At 42.5% G+C, this 24,760-nt stretch overlaps 2 protein-coding genes across 3 annotated transcripts; both read right to left on the minus strand.

Annotated features, from left to right (window-relative positions):
• Positions 1 to 938: 938 nt before the first annotated feature.
• LOC310879077 (uncharacterized protein) lies at positions 939 to 2,786 on the minus strand. 2 transcript variants are annotated; one of them, XM_083793507.1, is made up of 4 exons: positions 2,631 to 2,786; positions 2,092 to 2,303; positions 1,779 to 1,959; positions 939 to 1,584 (listed from the first exon to the last, which is right to left on the minus strand). In XM_083793507.1, exons 1-4 carry the CDS (start codon positions 2,647 to 2,649, stop codon positions 1,445 to 1,447), a joined length of 552 nt encoding a protein of 183 aa, XP_083649633.1. In that variant the 5' UTR covers positions 2,650 to 2,786; the 3' UTR covers positions 939 to 1,444. The 2 variants fall into 2 exon arrangements, with proteins under 2 accessions (XP_083649633.1, XP_083649634.1); XM_083793508.1 differs by having other exon boundaries at positions 1,440 to 1,577.
• A 238-nt stretch (positions 2,787 to 3,024) lies between these two features.
• Positions 3,025 to 5,019, minus strand: LOC310879013 (mediator of RNA polymerase II transcription subunit 14-like; the record flags this gene model as incomplete). Its single annotated transcript, XM_083793429.1, has 7 exons — positions 4,937 to 5,019; positions 4,683 to 4,842; positions 4,311 to 4,430; positions 4,135 to 4,182; positions 3,640 to 3,716; positions 3,386 to 3,539; positions 3,025 to 3,288 (listed from the first exon to the last, which is right to left on the minus strand). The coding sequence occupies exons 2-7, from the start codon at positions 4,704 to 4,706 to the stop codon at positions 3,025 to 3,027; spliced, it is 687 nt and encodes a 228-aa protein (XP_083649555.1). The 5' UTR covers positions 4,707 to 4,842; positions 4,937 to 5,019.
• Positions 5,020 to 24,760: the final 19,741 nt, after the last annotated feature.

Genomic DNA, 24,760 nt, shown 5'->3' on the forward strand with positions numbered 1-24,760 from the left:
GCAGAACTAGTTTGTTTTGAGTGTGCAGCCCTATAAAACATGTTTATTCTGAGTAAGCAGTACTTAAACATTATATGTAGCCTGAATCCCTTAATTGCATTTCCTTTCAATCCAATAAGATAAATGCATTAAAATTACTTAATACTTAATAAATTAATACAATTACAACTATCTTCATGTGCAAAACAATAATCCAATAAAACAATGCATTAAGTAGGCCTACTGATGTTTATTTTCACAAAAATGCTGTAAAAAATACCGTTTTGTACAGTAAGCATCAAGAAAAGCTTCTGTAAACAGTATAAGTATATACTGTCTTGTACAGAACATCTGTAAACAATACTGTCTTGAACAGTAAACATTTGATTTGTATGTTTACTGTACAAGACAGTATTGTTTACAGACAGATGTTTACTGTACAATATTGTCTTGAACAGTAAACATCTGTCAACTTCAACCTACTTCAATCGTGCTTATGTGAGAGATGGAACACTACTACAGCATCTTGCAGAGAAAATATACAGTTTCAAAGTATATCCAGAGCCAGAAGAGTACATCAGTGTGGCAAAAGCACCACTGCGTGGCAAAAGCACCACTGCCTTTCTGAGTGTGGTTATGACGAACCATGGCAAGGCTGGGTAACCTATCTTAACTAAGATGGGCAACTTTTGCTCAAAGCTTCGAAGAAATGGAGTAGTGGGCCTGGGCTGTGGCTCATCAGTCCAGGCACCTTGGCCGGTAGCCAGAGTCTGGCAGTGTGCCGCGGGTTCGACTCCCGATCCCGACGGTCTTTACTGCATGTCACTCCCCCATCTCTCTCCCCCTTTTCCTGTCAGCCTACTGTCTGTCTCTCTATAAAATAAAGGCGAAAACAAAAAAAGGAGTAGTGGGTGAAGTACTAGCAAATGGGGTAATAGTAGTAGAGCAATCCAACCACCATCAAACAAGGATATCAAGCAGCCAAAAAGAGGTGAAGCAATTATTTGCATGCTTTACTTGACAAAGAATGCAAAAAGCCAAAAGAAATGCCAGAATGATTCTCATGATTCTTGGAACCGTCCAAATGCCACACATCTCAAAATGTATAGACCAAACATTCCCACTACACAGACGAGAGATAGTAAATCAGAAGCCTGCTGTAACGAACGTGGTAGAACGATGGCCAGCAGTTTTCACAGACAGTAAGGGTAAGCTACTGTTGTTTTACTTCGAAAAATGTCTGCAAGGTTGAGCTTCCTCCAAGGCATTGTACATTCCCATCCATCAGCATCAGTAAATGTTTTTCAAATTGAAGTGTACCTGGTCTTTCTATATCGTAACCTATAATATCTGTTAGCTTCGCGGCACGAAGCGACACACGAAGGCCAGTGTTCTCTTCTCTCAGCAGTGGACAGGCTCTCTGTGTCATCTGTGCTGCAGTCTGTGTCTGATGTTGAGGTGGGCATTACGGATGGTGTTGCTGTCGGTGTTCAGTGGGTGTTGCCGTGGGCGGGCGGTGCTGTAGGTGATGAGGTGACCTTATCGGCGAGATGGCCGGGTGGATGGGATAGGTGGACGGACGGTGACCCCAGATGAGCCTGACACCTGAGAACAAAAGTTAAGCCAAGTATGTAAAACAATAATAATAATAGCTTGAATATATAATAAATCAAGTCCCCATTCTTTTAAATCCTCTGCCATTATATTTCCCTCTACACTAAATCTATGCTTTATGTGACGGAAGTTTACAACGATTTTAATCTACAGTACTGGTCTACAAGCTCACAACATGCACCTACCCGTGGTCTCAAAGAACTTCTCCAGCACCTGTAGTTCCTCCTGTGACCAGGGGCCAGCATTCTCTGGCGTAACTTTGAGCTGCAGCGTCTGGTAGTTATTTGGGTTTAGAGCCACACGACACTTCAGCACCTCCGTCTTGAACATGATGACACCTGGTTCGTTGGAGTTCACAATGGACAGCTGCAGGAAGGAGGGAATCGAGGGATTAGCAAAGAAACAATGGAAAGTTTTTGTATGAATTACTGTAAATGGAAGGAAAGAGGCTAGAAAGAGACTCTACGTAAAATCCCTGCTGAGCTGTGCAACACTCACCTCTTTCTGGATAATGCTCTGCAGGTGGTGTCTCATGATGAGAGCCCAGGAAGCGTTCCAGTGGAGAGCGAAGGTAGCTCCCTGCCACGCCCGGCACCAGGCAGGGCATGGTTGAGGGGAGCAAGAGGATGTCGGTGAGGATGGTGGGGATAGAAGGAGCCCATGGACGCTGAGGTAGAGGCAAGGCATACTACTGGGCATGACCTGGGAACCTGGGCAAACGAACATTAAGTTAGATGTCATGATTCACAATCAAGATGCTGCTGGTAAATCTAACAGTTGTGTCTGAGGACAGACAAAAATAATCGTTAGTCGGTTGTGTTGACAAGAAAAAAACCTATGCCAGCCTTATCCTTTAACCAAGAGAGCATGGCCGATAAGTGAACTGAAAAAAACTGAATGTTTTGATGGTGGGCTGACAAGCTCAGGCAGCAATAAATACCTAAATGAAATGCATTTTAATATACAAACACACACATACTGTAGATTTCTTCAGTCCATAAAAAACATAAAAGCTGGGCTCCACATGGTATCTTTACCTGGTGACTGGGTGGGCATTATGGAGGGTGATGGCTACGTTGGTGTGGTAAGGTGTTGGTGGCGATGTGAGTGGTGGGTACACCCCTCCCACACCACCTCTCATTTGCTTCTGCTGGGCTTGCAATTGGTTCACCAGGGTGTCCATCATGTCTGCGAGCATCTGGTTGCTGTCCACAAACATGTTGAGGAATGTCTGCACTCTGCAATGGAAAAAACATAAAGAAGAGTAGAGGAAAATGAAGAACATAATAAAGACAAAGTTTAAGGTTTAGCTTGCAACACACAATGCCTTCTGTGTGGAAACACGGTCTAGCAAAAACTAGGCTCGTAAGGCTCCATGTGGCCCAGTATGTACAGGCATTTATCTCCAGGTAGCTTCGGCAGAGTCATCGTCTATCCTAGATAAGATGCAGCATTCCGTAACTCTGCCTTGTCACTATGACAATACCTTGAGTCCCGGGGGCCGGGTAGAAGCCCTCTACGATCTGTGTGTTGTCGAAGAGGCTGTAGGCACTGTCTCAAATGGCCACCACCCCTCGGCTTCTGCAGTACAGTGTTGCGGAAGGCCACTCGGATGTGTGTCGTTGACTGGGGTAGAATGGAGAAACACTGTAGGCTGTGTTGGTGCGCTGCGTCAGACCGAGCATGGGCACGAGGCTGATTGGATGAAATGAGGGATAACACATTTAGAGGCTGAGACAATGTGGTGGAAAAGAAAAGTACAGAAACGACACAGTCATAATTCAACATACACCTTGCTCCTTGTGCCTTTTAGTGGGCAGTTGGCCAGCACCAGTTCAGCCACCCAGGTATGGTTGTTCCTGCCCTGCAGGCAAAAGGTGCAGTCCAACAGGGAGCATTCTAGAGCTCTCTGGGTTTCCTCTCCTACCTCTTTACTGGGAAGGATTCTAGGGAAAGGGAGAGATATGTAAAGCGATTTTGTGGTCAGTATATTATCAGCAACATTTCTTGAAATAGTTTGATGGTTGTGCTCGTGTGTGTATTAACTTGAGAAGGCGTATAGCGTGACTGCATCCGTCTCCCTCCACCTGGACTTCTTGGTTGGGGATCTCCATGTTGGACAGCTAGACACACACACACACGCAGACAGACATGCACATTAGTCTGGTGAACCGTGAGGAGGGAAAATTAGATGCAAGAACAGAAAATAATGGCTGGATGTGTTCATAGGAAGACAAAAGTGAGGAATTGTTAGAGAAAGACTGAAACAAGGTCTTTGATTCCTGTAAGGGAGGGAGGAAGGTAATAACACCCCTCAGAAGCAAGTAAGCAAAACGTGATAAAAGGCGTGTTGCACAACTAGAGGCCCTGGTTGTCCCAGGTTCGATTCCAGGCCAGGCCAGCAATGTGCCGATGACGTGTCCTATAAGCAAGACCCCTAAGATATGGGGACATATCTGTACCTCTGCTCTGAGGCCAATGAAGGGCATGTTGGTGTCACACATGGCCACTTGGTTTTTTGTTGAAGGCACACATCTTTACAGATCGCTTGGGCTTCTTTGGCTCCAGAGCCCTCTGGTCTCCAGACATCTAATGCACAACACAGATAAATGTAATCTCAACACAACATATCAAAATAATCTACTTTATACTAAGCAAACAACAAATCATAATACCAGTAAGCTGACTTTATCCTAGACTCTTCTACACATATCTACCTTCCTCTTTGTTCCGGGGCAGGCCTGTTTCCCTGTCATGGTGTCTTGGACAAGTTGCTCAACGTTGGGTTTGAAGAGTTGCAGGAGCTGGGCACATGGATGTCCATCCTCACCCTCCAGCTGCGACACAGAGATGAAGGAATACTTGTACAATAGGTTTGTAGGACAACCAGGCACATCCAACATCTCCACAAGGAGATGTAAGGAGAGATGACGAGTGGGAAGAAGAGAGGCAAGAAAATAAGAGATGATAATTGAACCAAGGAAGACAGATATGGTAAAGGAATAATGGAAAAGCCCATGCAAAGGAGTGATTGCGTAATTTAATAAAGGACTGACATTGATTTCATAAATCATGCAGGAGTAACTCACATTGTAGTACTGTGGTAGTCGCATGAGCTTGATGAAGAGCTTGTGTTTGGATAAATCGCCTACAGGATGAGACGTGGCGTTGGCGAGGTGGAGGACATCAGAGCACACGGTGGGGAGGTGCTTCACAGACTGTCGGCAGCGCTGCTCACCCAACCACAACCTGGACAGAGAGAGAAAGAGATTATGATTCTAAAGAATTTCACATTTCAAATTCCTATCCATGTATAATTTCAGGGGGTGGACAATGGACATACTTAGCTGCTGTAGCCAAGATAGAATACACTTCATGTCATCATTGATGGTCTTCTTGATGTCATCCAGCATGGACTGGTCTGTTGAGTAGGGATTATAGGTTTAGAGATGAAAAACCACAGGCCGATGTTAACCTTATAATTGTTCTTTAACTTATTTTGCGTTGTGTATTACAAATCTGTTACAATCAGATTAATTTGTTGTCACAGACAAGGGGGACAAGGGCCTATTATAAGCTTTGCAGATCTACAAGCTATGAGCTTGTAGATCTGCTATTTTTGAATAGCTAAAGCATAACATAATGCTTAAAACACCAACAGGGTTCCCACCCAGAATGGGTTAAAGGGATAGTTCAGATTTTGTTACTTAAGCTATATGAAATTTTTTACATTAATATAGTGGTTGCAACTGTATTAATTGATTGCCCGAGTCCCGTGGTGGGAGTTCTGCTCTGGTTTTGGTAGTAGTTCCGGTCATTTTGTGGGGGGCACAGGGGCCACGCATTAAAAGTAAATGAATCCACAAAACTAACATTTGTATTGTTGACCCATTTCAAAAATATTAGTGCAACTTTCGTTCATTTTTGACCCCTCTATCACATGGAACTATGTTTTTTTGTGTCCATATCACTACGCCCCAAAAAATAGTTCCATGTGATAGAGGGGTCAAAGTTGAACGAAAGTTGCGCTAATATTTTAGAAATAGGTCAACAATACAAATGACGTTAGATTTGTGGACTAATTTACTTTTACTGCGTGGCCCTCTGTGCCCCCCACAAAATGACCGGAACTACTTAATATTGACCAAAATCAGAGCAGAACTCCCACTACGGGACTCGGGCAATCAATTAATACTGAACTTGCAACCACTATATTAATGGCAAGTATTTCATACAGCTTAAGGTAAAACAAATCGGAACTATCCCTTTAAATCCTCTGCCATTATATTTCCCCCTACACTAAATATAATTATGCTGAATATGACAAAGTTTACAACGATGGCTGCTTTTAATCTACAGTATAAACCTCTCCAAAAACGACTAGTCTACAAGCTCACATTTGCCCAGTAACCTCAAGTTCAAGTGATCAATGTTAGTAGTCAGTGGTTTTCAACCGATTTCATTTCAAGATCCATTATTTATTGGCAATTATAGCCACGGACCACCATTTGATGAGATTGACAGACGCCAGCCAACACAGTCAACTAAGGATTTGACCGTGACGTCACAGTCACACGGAAAGACACATTCTGTGTCTGGGGTAGTGGGGCTGTGTGACGTCACTGACTTGCCCTATTATGGCTTTAGCTAGCCCCTAGCCTAAAAGCTACGTGCAAATAGCCTATAAGTGAAGGGATGTTACCCTAACCAATAAACATAACGTGGCGATTTAATGAACACATAAACATACTGTTAATGTTACAGCAGACACGTGTGCTGCATGCTGCCTGCTGCCGTTTATAGAGAGACACGTTAGGGCACCGAACCAAACGTAACAACAACAAGGCTTGAAAAAAGGCTACATTTTCGTCATGTCTCGCAGTCACTCAAACATGGGTGAAATCATTTCACTTGCTGCCCGTACACACATGCTGGTAGAAGGGCCTTTTATATACCCTTCAGTGAGTCTGGTAAATACTGTTTTACAAGTCAAACCTACTGCATTGCGCAGTGTTTTGTAAAGCAGCCAAGAAACACTGCAGCCAACAACACGATAAACAGGGAAGCAGATAAAACTAGCTCACACAATTTCGGAAAGCAGATAAAACTCACACAATTTCAACACCGTGAAACGATTTGAGAAATGATAAAATATGTAGGCCTACTCACCTAATTTAAAACGTATTTGCGGAGAGTGGAGACAGTTGCATGACCTGTTGTGTTGTTGTTCTTCCTGAAAGTGCATTCAGTGAACAGCAGCAGCGCGGGCTTTCAGAGAAGTACCGCCTGCTGAGTGTGCGCATGCGTGAAGGATGGTTCAAACTTCAAAGTACTTTTACCAAGTTGACCCAACTCTTTCGACTCTTAACTTACTTTTACTCATTTTTAATGTTCAAAACTTATTTTTTCGAAATTAACTCAAATCAAACACATCAAGTTAGACATCTTTTTTGACCAAAAGTCCAATTAACTTTTTTTAAATTAGTTATAATAACAAGTTGAGAGAAACTGAGTTAGACCTACTCCATATTTCCGCCTAAGCAGGATGATCCGGCCTGTTAAATGTTAGGGTGTAGGTCGCAAACGGGTAGATATAGCCGCGACGAGTCCGTTCTGCCGGGACGAATTGATATTTACGCCAGGACGTACTCGAATATACGTTGCGACGGAAAAATATACGTCGCGACATAGGTCGTCAGTCGTGAAGGCATTTCGCTGTCTCTCCCTCCATCGTCACTTCATTCACGCACGCATGCACGCACACACACACGCACGCATGCACACGCACACGCACACGCACACATTCACACATCGATGGAGGAGGAAACCATGCAAGGCCCCAACCTGCACATCGGAAGCAATTTCTTGCTCAAGGACACTTTGACACTAACTCTTGAGGAGCCCACAGGGATCGAACCGGGAACCTCTCGGTTCCCATCCGGCCTCTCTACCGCTGAATCAATGCTGCCCCCAAATTATTCACCTTCACTTTCTTTCTCCAAGTCTGCAACCTGGTCCTCTGCAGCACCCAGTCTGGTCTGGAACTTTGCAACCTGGTCCTCTGCAGCACCCAGTCTGGTCTGGAACTTTGCAACCTGGTCCTCTGCAGCACCCAGTCTGGTCTGGAACTTTGCAACCTGGTCCTCTGCAGCACCCAGTCTGGTCTGGAACTTTGCAACCTGGTCCTCTGTGGCACCCAGTCGGGTCTGGAACTTTTTAAGCTGGCCCTCTGTGGCACCCAGTCTGGTCTGGAACTTTGCAACCTGGTCCTCTGCAGCACCCAGTCTGGTCTGGAACTTTGCAACCTGGTCCTCTGCAGCACCCAGTCTGGTCTGGAACTTTGCAACCTGGTCCTCTGTGGCACCCAGTCGGGTCTGGAACTTTTTAAGCTGGCCCTCTGTGGCACCCAGTCTGGTCTGGAACTTTGCAACCTGGTCCTCTGCAGCACCCAGTCTGGTCTGGAACTTTGCAACCTGGTCCTCTGCAGCACCCAGTCTGGTCTGGAACTTTGCAACCTGGTCCTCTGTGGCACCCAGTCTGGTCTGGAACTTTGCAACCTGGTCCTCTGCAGCACCCAGTCTGGTCTGGAACTTTGCAACCTGGTCCTCTGCAGCACCCAGTCTGGTCTGGAACTTTGCAACCTGGTCCTCTGTGGCACCCAGTCTGGTCTGGAACTTTTTAAGCTGGCCCTCTGTGGCACCCAGTCTGGTCTGGAACTTTTTAAGCTGGTCCTCTGTGGCACCCAGTCTGGTCTGGAACTTTGCAACCTGGACCTTTGTAGCATCAACCTGGACCTTTGTAGCATCGAGCCTGGTCTGGAACTCTGCAATCTGGGACTCACTCTCACTCACTTTGGCAGCCATTACTGAAAACAATATCACAGAGAGATAAATGTATTAAAACTCATTCTGTGCCACTGACCAATAAATGTGTGATGGAGGATGACCGATTTAAGAAGTCACACATGGCCTGAGTCAAACTAGAACTGGACTCAGAGCTGGGTGTGGCTGCACTGTTGTGCATGGACTTAATCATCATCATTTTTCGACCACGGTCGAGATCGTGGATTTCACAATATCACGCCAGACTTCCCCAGATCCTGCTTAATGATACCTGTGTCCCTATAGCGATGACATCAGGGTACGACAGTTTTCTACCTCTGGTCTGCTTTGAGGCAGGACTCCAGAGAAGAAGGGAAGATATAACCTCATTGTCAGCTCTGTAGCAGTGGCCGAAAAACTGTGTTCTTCTGAATCGGACTAGTGAAGAAACACGGGGAAGTCGATGGGTGGCTCTTCCAAGACAGATTTTGCGCTCTCATTAGAAGGCAGGTGTAACTTAATCAAGGCAGGATATCAACAGGATAAATCAGTCACCCTCCATCTCACAACGTAATTTGTTTAATTCTGTTGATTAAGATATATGGAGCTCGTCGCCACCGTCTCAATGCAAAACATTGCATGCAGGAAATAAGCGGTTAAGTTAAAGTCATCTTCACAAGACGAACTATGTGTAGGGCAACACACTGAGGGTGGCAGCACAAACATTATGTGCAGGGCAACACACTGAGGGTGGCAGCACTAACATTATGTGCAGGGCAACACACTGAGGGTGGCAGCACTAACATTATGTGCAGGGCAACACACTGAAGGTGGCAGCACTAACATTATGTGCAGGGCAACACACTGAGGGTGGCAGTGCAAACATTATGTGCAGGGCAACACATCCGAGGGTGGCAGAGCAAACAATATGTGTAGGGCAACACATCCGAGGATGGCAGAGCAAACATTATGTTTAGGGCAACACATCCGAGGGTGGCAGAGCAAACATTATGTGCAGGGCAACACACTGAGGGTGGCAGAGCAAACATTATGTGTAGTGCAACACACTGAGGGTGGCAGTGCAAACATTATGCGTAGGGCAAGTTGGGCAACCAAATCAGCGACGTCCCTGGGCCCAGAACGAAAGCGTTGATGTTTCACACTTACAAAATGTTTCAGAATGTTTCGGGTGAATTTAAACACTAAGATTGCGATTATGATTTTACACAACCGCTTGTTTTTTCTTTGGGGGGGGGGCGGGGGGGGGGGGGGGGGGGGGGGCGGGTTTACCTTCACTTTGTTTCTCCAAGACTTCAACCTGGACCTCTGTGGCATCCAGTCTGGTCTCTGTGGCACCCAGTCTGGTCTCTGTGGCACCCAGTCTGGTCTCTGTGGCACCCAGTCTGGCCTCTGTGGCACACAGTCTGGTCTCTGTGGCACCCAGTCTGGTCACTGTGACACCCAGTCTGGAAGGAGAGGTTACAGTAAATGGTTTTTGCGTACCGTCAGGAGCAATGCCCTGGCCTCTCTCTCCCCCACCCAGTCACTCTCCACAAACACTCTGCCTCCTACCCCTAACCCTCTCACCCCCATTTCTAACCCTAACCTCAATCCTAGCTTTCTTCCCCAGCCACCTCAGAGCATGCACCCGGATCAGAGGCCTCTCTCCAGCGCGGGGACAGGGACGGACCTGGACGGGGCCCACACCTCCGGGGCCCACACCTCCTCTATAGGTGAATCCCAATTGAGGGTGTAGACACTGATAAGTGCGTATTTCGTGGTATATGACGTCACAGCGCCGCGCCGGGAGTGCTTCCCATTCCACAGAGCGCCAAAGTGTCCTGTTGACACTGCACTAGGCCACGCACTATTTTCCACCGCCCGAGCCCGCTTCCAAAGGCCAGTGGGGATGTACCCTCCCCGTGCAGTGTACATCGCCACGGCGCAGCCGTACTGAGCAGGCTCTCGGCATTTCTACCGCTTCCCCACCAGCCCGCAGCAGAGCAGAGGGCAGCAACAAGAGGAAAAGAAAGATGTCGGAAGAAAGTAAGTTAAATAACTGAATTACTTACTTTCAAGTTATTTTAGCGGAGTATTCAGTTGTTTAGACTTCATACATCGGTCATTCAATCACAAAACAGCCCATTCAAAAATATCCAACAACGATGTCGGAGAATCCAGAGAGCCGCAGGTCTCGCCCCGGGGGCTGCCAGCAAGGAGATGCACCCGCCTCCACCTCCCACGGAACGAAACGATCCACGTGCATGACATGAATCCACTGTGGACACCCACAGCCCACATGCAACTCGCCCCCAACCGTTCCACCCCCCCAAATGTCAAGTGCACCACAACATTTTAACAGCCACTATATTATTGTTATTATTATTATTACCACGTCGAGTCTATGGTCGAATCTGATTCAACCTGAGTCCCGACTCCTTGCAAAGAAAAAAATATCCACCGACGTTGTGCTTAAACTAAACATGCGTTGTGTGTATGTGTGTCTGTCTGTCTGTCTGTCTGTGTGTGTAAGACACCAATTGTAATTCAGACGTGCCGTGAATGAAAGTTATTTAGAGGGGTACTCTCAGTCAAATGTTTGAGAACTACTGCTATAGAGGACTAGAAAAGTCCACACCAAAAATAGAAGATATACAAGCTCACAACACGTTGCAGTGCGACATGTTGTGACTTGTGAGCTTGTAGATTGGCTATTTTCAGTCATTTATTAATTCATGTTATTTTAAGGTGAAAGTGATCAAACTAGCAATAGAATACAAGTTTAGAAGCATATTCCAGAAACATGAACAGTCTCAGAAATGCCATGATTTCTTCAGCTGGTCTGCCTAAAACATCATTACATTGAGATTATTGAGATTCTATTTAGCTTTATTCCATGTATAGTATAATGCACTTAATACTTTAACCTTCTTATGGTTGCATCTGTGTTAAATTATGTATTGTCTCTATTGTGTTAATGTGGTGTATTGACTTCAAGTTCTAATGTTTATGACATGGCAAGTTGGCAACCTGTTGTAAAGTCATCATTGGACCACAACAGAACATAATTATTACCCAAGCACAAAAGCCATATTTTATTTTAACAATAAGGGAATTCTGAGTTGTAGCACTACTGCCATACAAATAACCTGTTAAGCCAGTGGTTCTGAAACCTTCATTCTCCACTGCCTTAGGAGTGCATGTATCCAAAGACGGGTGAGGAGGTGGCCTGCAGCGGCGGGCCTACAGCAGCACCATCACGTGAGACTGCCATGTCTGGAAGTCTCTGGAGCGGAGCCGGACTGCTGGCCTACAGCACCACCAGGCCTAGCCGAGGCCATACCAGACCATAGTGGTACAGCTGCACTGGGGTCTGGAGCAGGGTCAGGAACACCAGGGCCCAATGTGCAATGTTCAATGAATGTACTTTTTATGTATTTATTTGTGTTCATTTTCTACTGGAATTACTTGATTTTGACATTATTTTTTACATGATTGAGTCTGAGATACGGTATCCTTGTTCAATGTTCATTCATTTTTATACCGAAGACAAAATAACAATAAATAAATGTTGTATTTAGTTACAAAGTTCAATTGAACTATTTACATACTCATACATACAACTAGGGATGCACCGAAAGGGAAATTATTGGCCGAAACTGCAGTGAATACCGTATATAGGAAACAGTTGGCCCCCCGAAAACCGAATATCCGAATATGATATCTTTTTTCCTACCATTGCTGTCATGGCCGTACCTTATGGCAAAACAACTTAAATGAATCACACACAAACACATTAATCATGTTACCAAGATTGCCTTTTTTCACCTTAGAAATATTGCACGAATCATAGCCTATTTGTCTTTGGACGATGCAAAAACGCTAATCCACGCCTTTGTTTTTTCTCGGCTTGATTTATACTGCAATGCACTTTTTTCAGGGCTGCCTAAGAAAACAACTGACAGATTACAACTTGTCCAAAATGCAGCAGCCAGAGTTTTAACTAGAACTAAGATGAGAGAACATATTACTCCAGTTTTGGCTTCACTGCACTGGCTTCCGGTTGTTTTTAGGATTGATTTTAAAATTATTTTACTTGTGTATAAAGCTCTCAATGGTCTCGCACCTTCCTACCTACATGACTGCCTGCCTAAATATGTCCCAAACCGCCCCCCCCTAAGGTCTTCCACTGCTGGCCTGCTGGCTTTGCCTGAAGAAATGGCAACAAAAAAATACGGGGAAGCAGCTTTTTGCTTCTATGGGCCGACGGCATGGAACAAGCTCCCACTGTACCTTCGTCAGCCTCTGTAGACATTTTTAAAGCACAGCTCAAGACCCACTTCTACAACATTGCTTTTAATTTGATCTTGATCTTTTATTTTTTGTTATTCATGTCCTCACTGTATTGCATTGCATTACTGCTTGTTTTTTAATGCTCCATTGCTCTGTAAAGCACTTTGAGCTGCATTTCATGTCATGAAAGGTGCTATACAAATAAAGTTTTATTATTATTATTATTATTAAATAATAAACATTTATTCAGCTCTTTTTTTTTTTTTTTTTTTTTTTTTTAATATCTTTTTATTGGGTTTTTTACATTTTTTCCCCTCCCATGTGGAGTCCTTATACATGTCACTGTCAGATACATTTGTTAATACAGTACGTAGATCTTAAGGCACCCCTCATTTTCCTCCCGTCCACCCCCTGAGCCCACCCACTCTTCCCCAATGCAGAGACAATACAGAAAATTACAACAACAAAAAACAAAAAAAAGGAGGAGAGGGGGGGGGGGGGGGGGGGGGGACCACCTGTGTGTGCGCGCAGCCACCGGTTTGCACGAAGCATATGCAATGCATAGGCACAATGCGTTCACCATTATATAGATAATATTAGTAATATTTATAGTAATAGTATAGTAATAGTAATAGTAATAGTATAGTAATATTTCAAATATCGCTCATCTCTGGGACAACTGTCAGGGTTCTTACGTGATCAACAAAGGGCGTCCATGTTTGCTGGAAAGTTGTCATGGAGCCATTAAGTGCGAATCTAATCTTTTCAAGTTTAAGATAGAATAGTACGTCCTTTATCCATCCGTTGTGTGTGGGTGGGGAAACTTGTTTCCATTTCAGGAGTATGAGACGTCTGGCTAAAAGAGAAGTAAAGGACATTATTCTTTTAAGGTGTGGGGGAGTGTTAGTCCCTGGGGGAATACCAAACAAGGCCGTTAACGGGTTGGGTGGGATAGGTACACCCAATATGTCAGAATATGATTGAAATATGGCTGTCCAAAAGTCCACCAGTCTAGGGCATGACCAAAACATGTGTGACAGGCTAGCAGCGGGTTGTCTGCACCGGTTACATGCATCACTAATGTCTGGAAATATCTGTGCTAATCTTGCATTTGTGTAATGAACCCGGTGAATGATTTTACATTGGATAAGATTATGTCTAGCACAGATTGAGGAACTATGAACCAGTCTCAGAGCTGTCTTCCATGTCGGGTCGGGCAGTTCTAGTCCCAGGTCCTGCTCCCATGCCGTCCTAAGATGGTTGAGAGTTTCTGGGTTTATTGAGTTGAGTTCATTATATATTGTTGAAATTAAGCCCTTTGTATTGGGGTTCAGAGAAAGTAAAGAGTCCACTGCAGAATGGTTGGGTTGGTTTGGAAAGTTTGGGAATTGTCTTTGTGCAAAGTGTCTGATCTGAAAGTAGCGAAATAGGTGAGAGGCAGGTAAATGGAATTGCTCTGTTAAGTATGAGAATGGTGCCATAGTCCCGTTGCTGTACAGATCTTTAATAGTTCTGATCCCCTTGTCCAACCAGTTACGGAAGACAGGGTCCGAACATGAGGGCTCAAACAAATGATTACGGTATATTGGAGTTAGGTAAGATAAGCTTTTAAGACCGAAATGTCTCCTGAATTGTGTCCAAATTTTAATAGTGTGTATGACGGAAGGCATGGAGCTGACTACAGGGATAAGTGGAAGGCCTGAGCATATTAGTGAAGAAAGAGAGTGTTGACTGGAAGATATCTCCATTTGGGTCCACAGAGAAGTATTATCTGGGTTGACCCAGTGGATAATCTTTAAAATGTTGCATGCCCAGTAATAATTGATGACATTTGGAAGAGCCATCCCACCCAGCAGTTTAGGCCGTTGAAGATAAGACTTCTTAATGCGATGTGGTTTGCTGCCCCATAGAAAAGATGTTATCATCTGATCGAGTTTTATAAAAAAGCTCTTCCGAATAAATACTGGGATATGCTGAAAAAGATATAGGAATTTAGGTAGGACAGCCATCTTGACAAGGTTGATGCGGCCGGCTAGTGACAATGGCAGAATAGACCAGCGATTTAAATCTTTCTTACAGCGTTCTAGTAGTGGAAGAAAATTTTCCTTAAACATGTGCGGGAGTGAATTAGTAATAAATATACCCAGATATTTAAACCCAGTGTCCACCCATTTAAAAGGGAGGAGTGACTGGGGGATTCTTTTAGCTGCTGGAGTTATTGGGAATAGTTCACTTTTTTTAAAGTTAAGTTTATACCCTGAATATCTGCCAAACTGCTCCAGTATGGACATAATGACAGGAATGGAAGACGTTGGGTTTGATATGTATAGAAGTAGGTCGTCTGCGTATAATGATACCTTGTGAGTGATCCCGCCTCTCGCAATACCCTCAAACCTTGCTTCAGTGCGGAGCCAGATAGCTAAAGGCTCAATGGCGATCGCAAAGAGCAAAGGAGATAATGGACAGCCTTGTTTCGTACCCCGTTTAAGGGGGAAGAAGTGTGAGTGGAGGTCGTTTGTAATGATTGAAGCCACTGGAGCTGCGTATAAGAGTTTAATCCATGAAATGAAATCTGAGTTGAAACCCATTTTCTCCAATACGAAGAAAAGGTAGGTCCACTCGACCCTATCAAAGGCCTTTTCCGCGTCCAACGAAAGGACAACTTCAGGGAGTTCAGAAGGTGGTGTTTGAATTATATCCAGCAGGCGCCTGGTATTTGAGAAGGAGTGCCTCCCTTGAATGAAACCAGTTTGGTCGGTTGCTATTATATCAGGGACCACAGTAAGTAAACGGTTATAAAGAACTTTAGCTAGGATTTTTTGGTCCACGTTTAAGAGAGAAATTGGTCTCCTGCTGCCACAGAGAAGTGGGTCTTTGTCTTTCTTAAGTAACAGTGAGATAGATGCTTGATATAGGGTTTCGGGTAGTTTGCCTTTCAGAAATGACTCATTGTACATACTTTGCAGTTCCGGACAAATAAGGTTAGAAAATGTTTTATAAAACTCTGCAGTGTATCCATCGGGGCCTGGGGATTTTCCGTTTTGCATTGATTGTATAGCTTCTTGGATCTCCGACAAGGAAATTGGGTTGCCCAGATTCTGGGATAGTGTTTGGTCTATTACCGGATAGGGTAGATTATCCAGAGGGTTGTCATTTTCCCAGAGAGCTGGAGGGCATTCAGAGGAGTAGAGTTCGGAGTAAAATTTAACAAAAGTTTCATTTATGTCTTTTGTGTCTGAGAGGACTACACCTGTGGCAGATTTTATTTGGGTGATTAATCTAGAGGCCGCAGCCGAGCGGGCCTGGTGTGCCAGGAGTTTACTGGCTTTGTCTCCCATCTCAAAAATGCGTTGTCTAGATTTAAGCAGGAGGCGTTCAGCCTGACTTGTTGAAAGCATGTCAAATTCTGCCTGAAGTTGAAGGCGCCTATTGTACAAAATCGGCGTGGGAGCCATTGCATATAGGTTGTCTATTCTTAAGACTTCTTCAGAGATCTCGGAAAGTTTCAAAGTTTCTGACTTTCTGGCATGTGAAGTATAGGAGATTATCTGGCCGCGTAAGCTAGCTTTGAGTGCTTCCCACACAGTGGAGCAAGAGACGTCTGGGGTTTTGTTAATTTCGAAATAGGATTCAATTTGAGATGACAGGAACTTTTTGAAGTCATTGCGTGCAAGCATCTGAGAATTAAAGCGCCATTGTCTACTTGGAGTGTAACTTCTGGATAAATTAATCTCCAGTGAGGTGGGAGCGTGGTCTGATATTACAATGCTATGGTATTCACATGTTTTAACCTTGCCTAAGAGTCTGTTGTCCATAAGAAAAAAGTCGATTCTGGAAAATGTATGGTGTGGGTGCGAAAAAAATGAGTATGCTTTGGCTGTAGGAAAGAGAAACCTCCAGGGGTCAGACAATCCCATCTGCTCCATGTAAGTAGCGAGAGCATTAGCAGAGGTAGAGGGGATTGCAACTCTGGTAGACGACCTATCCAGAGTGCCATTTTGGACCATATTAAAGTCACCACCGATAATTAAGAAACTGTTATCAATAACTGGTAGTTTGGAAAAGAAGTTTGAGATAAACTGAGTGTCGTCCCAGTTAGGGGCGTACACACAAGCTAGAATTACAGGAGTATTATAAATTAAGCCTGACACAATGACATATCGGCCGTTGGAGTCTGCAGTAACATTATGTGGGTCAAAAGAAATGTTTTTATTAATTAAAATGGCCGCTCCCCTGGCCCTACCATTGAACTTTGAGTGAAATAGGTGCCCGACCCAACCCTTTTTAAGTCTTAGAACGTCACCTGGCTTCAGATGCGTTTCCTGAAGGAAGGCTATGTCGGCCTTCAGATGTTGTAAGTGAGATATTATTTTGTTTACTTTAGTGGCCTTGTTTGACCCTTTGACATTCCAAGAGATGAAGCGAATATTATTTGGAATGGTATTTAAATTAGTCATATAGGATTTGGATGAAGCAAGCCATAACGCATTGATGTTGCGACCGAACCAGTGATCCTGCTATGCACACACAGGTGGGGGAAAGGTGAAAAAAAGAAACTAGGATAGACAGAACAAAAAATAAATAAAAAGGCACACAGGTCTCTGCCCCAGGGACCCTCCCACCCTCCCCGAATGCCCTCCCAGTGAAGGCATGTCAACCCCAAAAACCTATCACTATAAAGGACTGCGTTGGTATCACAGTCTATCATGGAACCAACAAAATACCTTTCCCCCCATTTGAATCTTTATCCATATTCTAATCGTTTGTTTTGTAGTGGAAAATGAATTGTAATACCCATTCTTAAACCCAAAAGCGGTAGGCAATCGTGGGAGAAGGAGAAAAAAAAAAAAAAGCAAAAACAAGAGTAATATGTATATATATATATAGGAAAGAAAATGGGAAAAGATGTGGATAATTATTATTATTACTACCATTATCGATGCCAATACAACAACAACAACATTAGTTCTAGTAGTGATGATAATGACAGAGCGGAGAGAAAAAAAGGGAAAAAAAAGGAGAAAGCTAAAACAATACTGGGTATTGTACTGCTAGTTGTCTACTGCCGTTGATCTTAGTGGGAACCACACTTTTTTTTTTTTAAATAATAATATTGCCTACGTCCTTTAGCTCAATAAAGATAATTTAATTATCCTGAGCCTAGGATGGAAGTAGAAAAGTAAGAAGGTCCCAGCTCTTTCAATTGCAGTCTATATGACAATAATAAAAATCCTCATTATCACCGTCATTGCCGCCCTTATCGGTGCTGACCCCGTTAGCCATGCAGTATAGCTCCATTAATCACAGAGTAGCACCCACAAAAATCTGAAGAAACGAGATTGAAAAATAAAATGAAAAAATAATAATACAACAGCCATATTAGTGATAATGGTTTTCGTTTCGTATGGGCTGTTATTTCCATCAAAATATATACACATTTTCTGTCTGCCCCCCTCCCCCCCCCCAAAAAAAATAATAAAAAGCATTAGCCGATTTCGCTCCCCCATGCAGCCCCCTCCCTCTCCCTCCAGTCTTAATGCATGGTGGAAAAATAATAAATAGGCCGAGTAGGCCTACCGTATAGGCTGAGGCTCTTCTATAAGGGCCGTTGAGCTCAAATAACTAGATTACATGATTTAGCGTCAGTTACTGTGTCCATTATTTTTTATTATTGGTATTCAGCTCTTTTGAATGCATTAATTGCATACACTATTCAGTGATATATTTTCTGCCTAAATTAAATAACTGAGTGACAGCATTTGTAAGATTTGTGTTAGATTACACAGTAAAATAATATTGTGATAAATGTAGTCTATCCATTTGGAGCTGAGAGTTGGCCTGGTTTAACCTTTTCATTCATGTAAATGCAAATGTAATTAACTGATTAAGAGTAGCATTCTGATTAATTCATTTCTCTCAGTTGAATTAACAGTTTATACTCACTTTACAGTAGGTATAGGCCTATATGTGGTTGTTTTAAATGTAAAAGTAGACCTATATTGTCAAAGTTAAATGACATTATAGCAATAAACTTAGCCTATATGATCAGTGATTGATCGGTGCCTGCTAATACAAATCAAACAGCAGATGCGACGATAGTCTGTATTCTGTCCAAATGTAAAAACATTTATCATTATGAAGTGAATAGCAGGCTATAGGCAGGTTGGTATATCCTTCCTTTCAGCAACTCTTTGCAACGAGTCAGGACTCAAGCCAAATCAGATTCGACGTAGTAATAATAACAATAATAGACATTTTATGGAATAGCTTTTATTTACACTGCACCCGACACCCGGGGAAACAAAACAACTGGAAACGAACCGCATGCAGGCTGCAAACATCCACAACAGACCCACATCACACACGCACCACGTCGCCCCGCAGGAGAAACAGGGGGAATCGCCCCGGCCCGCGCCGACAAATGAGAGGTAAAAACAGGTACAGCTCTCTGCTGACAGCCCCCAAAGCGAGACCTACGGTTCTCTGAATTCTCCGCCGTTGTGGGATATTTTTAAATAGGCCCTTTTATGATTAATTGACCACATACATTAAGTTTAAACAACTAAATACTGCCCAAAAATGACTTGAAAGTAAATTCCGTGGGCTAAAAAAGTAGTTTTAACAACTTTTAACAACACTGCGGTCAGTCGGTGTAAACAGCAATGGCCGCCAGTCGAGAACGCTGGGGTCCGCCCAGCTCCACTCGGCTCCGCCCAGTGAACGCCGTCCCAATCCACAGACAAGCCCTCTGGTGTGCCCTATGCAACCTACACAGTGTAGTGCCAGTGCAGTGCCCTACCCTATCCTACCTAGTACCGCACCTTGTAGGGTGAACACCCCCAATTGGGATTCACCTTATGTCTTCCCTCCTCCAACTCTTCTTCCCCCACCATCCAGGCCATCGGCTCCTCTACCATTACAACACTACTCCCATTCATAACCACATTTTCACATACACTCCAACCACTACACCACAAATGTAAACTAAATTTCACTACTACACAACAAACCTACCCTCCATTACAAACACATCAAGTAATTTTGGCACTTAGAAGGAATAGGAACCTGGGAGACCTCCTTGTGCATTCCGAATGTTCCACTCCACCTCCTAAGCCCCCACAGCCACATACACTCCATTTCAAACCCCGCAAATTCATCAACACACCCATAGTCACACTTCCTCCCCCATCACGGACCCCCTGACTCTGACCACCCCCAATATAGTTTACATCATCACCTGCACACAACGTCATAAACACTACATAGGAGAAACCGGACACACACTAGAAACACGCCTCAAACAACACTTATATCACATCCAACGAGCAGACATACACACAACTCTGTACACACACTTTCAATCCCATCCTATCGCTAACCTCATCATTTCAGGTCTGGAATGTGGAGTCCGATGGACCGGTGGACAGCGGAATCTCATGGAGCACAGATCGATTAAAAAATTACAAACTGTAACACCCACTAGTCTAAATGAAAGAAGTTGATTTTTATCCCTTTTCTGTTCATTCAGGCCTTGCTGTGAACTTTTACTCCTGTATGGTTTTAGGTTGTTTTATTAATGTCCTTTTTTATATCCATTTTACCATTGGGTAATGCAGTCTAGTCTAACTTGGACTCAGGGGGGTGGATGCCTCTGCCTTGCATAGTCCCCAGTGAATAGGCAGTTTGCCCTTCACTGGTAACCCCATTTTGAATTATTTTTAAATATTGAAGGTATTGCGGGCAGGGATTTTTACAAAAAATCCCCCCTTTTAAAATACATATACACATACATACATACATACATACATACATACAGTGGTGTTCCCATTTGGAGAGATATGCCAGGGACCCCCCATTTGGAGAGATATGCCAGGGACCCCCATTTGGAGAGATATGCCAGGGACCCCCATTTGAAAAGATAAGCCAGGGACCCCCATTTGAAAAGATATGCCAGGGAACCCCATTTGAAAAGATATGCCAGGGACCCCCATTTGAAAAGATATGCCAGGGAGGTCCCAGGCGAAAAATATTTAGTATACTTTTTTAAGTATACTAAATGTACTTATTTGTACTTGAAACAATTTGAATTTAAATTGTGCTATTTTGAAACTACTTAAGTTGTACTTTTTATACTTAAGTTGCACTTAAGATGTGCTAAAACATATCTTAAATATATTTTTTCTATACTTTTTAACCCTTTTGTGACCAAAGAAATAGTGTTAAATTGAAAATATACTTCCAGTATCCCAAGTATACTTTTGAAAAGCATACTTAGATTATATTTATAGTGTATTTTCGAATATATCGAGTGTATATCAAGTATTAAATAAATGCATTTAAAACATACTACGAATGTGTTAATAGAATAACATTATGAACTAATGTGCTTAAAATATACTTTGTTATCTCGAATACACTATCAGATCTACTTAAACATATCTTAAATATATATTTTCTATACTTTTTAACCCTTTTGTGACCAAAGAAATAGTGTTAAATTGAAAATATACTTCCAGTATCCCAAGTATACTTTTTCCGATGAGTGAAAACTGAAAAGCATACTTAGATTATATTTATAGTGTATTATAAGTGTATATCAAGTATTAAATAAATACATTTAAAATATACTACCAATGTGTTAATATAATAACATTACAAACTAATGTGCTTAAAATATATTTGATAGTATACTTGAAACTAATACAAGTATACTTCAAATTAATGACTTTTATACTCCAAATACATTTTAAGCATTATATATAATATATATGCAAATGTATACTTTTCCAAAGTATATATATATTATATATATACTTCGGAAAAGTATACATTTGCATATATAACTCTTAATTGGAGCAACCATGTTACTATACATATGAATGGGAAAAGGGGAGAGAGACTGATCGAACCAACAGACATTTAGAATCATGGTTTTACTAACAAATCACATAAAACAACATAAATCACCAAATAACTCCACAACAAAACCCTAAACACAATGACCCATAACATAACTCCAGTATACATTCTAATATTCAAATAATAACACAAATAAGAACAATAACACACAGTCCTTGGCGCCCCAGTGTATGCTGGGAAATGGACTTCCTCTAGCCACTCCTATTTCACCTGGCAGTATTTATAGCACATTAGTACTAAATATACTTAAACTTAATATACTGAAAGTTTATACTTGTATTGTATTTATAATGTATTAAAAATACAATCTACAAATATATTTACTTAAAATATGCTAAGAGTGCATTTAAAAAATACAATCGACAAATATATTTTTAATTATTATATTAAAGTACATCTTACAATAAATGCATGTTCAGGAGAACTTGCTATGGATATATTGCTAATGGACTTAAAATATAATAATCATGAATGTATTTTTAATTATTATAATTAAAGTACATCTTACAATAAATGCATGTTCAGGATAACTTGCTATGAATATATTGCCAATGGACTTAAAATATAATAATCACCAATATATTTTTAATTATTATAATTAAAGTACATCTTACAATAAATGCATGTTCAGGAGAACTTGTTGTGGATATATTGCTAATGGACTTAAAATATAATAATCACCAATATATTTTTAATTATTATAATTAAAGTACATCTTACAATAAATGCATGTTCAGGAGAACTTGTTGTGAATATATTGATAAAGTACTTAAAATATAATCATCACAAATGTATTTGTGATTATATGTATTTAAGTTAGACAAAAGTAAACATAAAATGAATGCACTCATGAAAAGCATATTTTCATACTATTTGAAATATATATCACATATATTATTATATTTAGCAAAAATGTACTATTAATATGATTAGAGACACTACAAGTATACATTTAACATACTGTGGGGTCTCGCGAGCGACACCCCGCGATGGTAAGTGCGTTGCCAGGGCAACCAGACAAGCTGTCAGACAGAAGACGCCTCGGATCGTAAGACACGCCCTCGGCCGCCTAATAGGGGATGTCTACGTCCCGAACCTCCTCCTCCACCAGATCGAGCTGATGGACGGACCGCGCCCAAACCAGCAAGCGGCCACACCCGGCGTATAAAAGGAAGACTTAGTAGTCAGTCTGACAGCGGCTGGTTCACACACACACGCTCACGGAGGCACGCACACGCAAACCGTCGGGGGGTAAGCAGACACACACGCTCTCACCAAACACACACACTCATGTGTATAACTCTGCATGCCTTAACTGTCACTCTCCCCATCACAGGCTTTCAGGATCGGGCCAGGAAATGTCCGAGGGGCAGAGACCTCGGACGATATAAATGAAGTATAGGAACTGGAGTTCCGGATCTCGTTATCGCGCTGCAACAGGGGGGCAGCCCTGCCACAACGGCGAAGACGTGGAACCCATAATAAAAGGTCGGAAGGAAACCTATTAATTCCAAAGACATTGCATTGAGAACTGTCTAGCAAACAGGCACTCATTATTTACGCCGGTTAGGCTGAACGGCTGGTGCTCTCTCGGAGCTGAATCCCCGCTATGGGAGAAGACCCTCTACAGTAAAGAATAAATACTGACGACGTCACGAAGCAAGATCCCGCCGTCGTCTCTTATCATTTATTATTATAAGGAGCCCTCCAGTGAGGAGACGAGCTATTAGAAAACACGTAACCTAAGTTGAAACTAACGTTTGTTCTCATCCTCTCCAGGCCGTGGATTGACGCCTGTGATACCTAATAATACTGTATGGACTGAACTCAGCAGAAGGGACCTATGTTGGGCTTCTCCTGTCTGTGTGAAATTGCTATAATTTCTGCTCTGTGAATAAACAGCCGTTTTCAAGTGCTGCAATACCCTGTTCCGCCTGTTCATTCCACACCAAGACTCCACAATACTTTGTATGCTAATAGTGTACTTAAGTATGGAATAAATATATTTATTTTTCGCCTGGGCCCCCATTTGAAGAGATATGCCAGGTACCCCCATTTGAAGAGATATGCCAGGGACCCCCATTTGAAGAGATATGCCAGGGACCCCACATTTGAAGAGATTTGCCAGGGACCCCCATTTGAAAAGATATGCCAGGGACCCCCCATTTGAAGAGATATGCCAGGGACCCCCATTTGAAAAGATATGCCAGGGACCCCCATTACCCCCAGTTACTTTGTAGATTTTTGATCACATCACAAACACACACATTAACTTTAGCCATATAGCTACACAAGCTTGTGAGCTTGTAGATCTGCTATTTTCTAAAAATTATATATATTTGAAAATTTGCAATGATACATTATGCATAAAGTGCCATTTCTACTTTTGTTACATTTGTACTTTTACTCAAGTAAATGTTGCATTACGAACTTTTACTTGTAATTACCAAAGTAGTACTTTTTCCAGGGGTATTTGTTTTATCTTTAAAACAATTCTGGGGTCTACTCAGGTTTTTGAGTGAAGCCCTACAGATCTCCAGCTTCAAGTGTCTCTTTAGACATGCTAATAATAAGCTGGTCAGGCTACTACTTGGCCTCAACCCCCGAATCCAACTAACACCTCCACACTTTGAAAGGCTGGAAGGGCTTAGGGTTGACAACAGAGTACAGCATCTTGCAATGGGTCTGGTCCACAAGATTCGCTACACACCACCAAGATGTACTTTCTGAGTTTCTGTGCTTATTTATTGCAAACTGTTAAATAACCAAGTCAATTAATCAATCAGTTATATACCCCATATTGCAATAAAAACTAAACTAAATGGAAAGTGGAAACTAATGATACATTCAAAACAAACAACCTAATGTTAGGGTTCATGTTGATTGATTTAATACTTTATGAACGGTATGCATGGGGGGGAAAAGCACAGGAAAGCACCTACAGTTTGACGTGAAGTACATTTCACCCTGGTTCCTATTTTTCATTTAGCATCTAAAGAATGAATCTCAAAAACCTACCAATGTGCTTGCTTGCATTTGTCTCACAGCCAGGACTCTTGACTGGAAGTTCAAACCAGACTCCTGTAGGCTACACTCTCAGAGATAAATGAGGATTCCATTGTATAACTCATTGA

This window comes from Protomyctophum parallelum (genome assembly GCF_964188405.1).
Source record: "Protomyctophum parallelum genome assembly, chromosome: 21".
In the NCBI taxonomy this organism is placed as follows: Eukaryota; Metazoa; Chordata; class Actinopteri; order Myctophiformes; family Myctophidae; genus Protomyctophum; species Protomyctophum parallelum.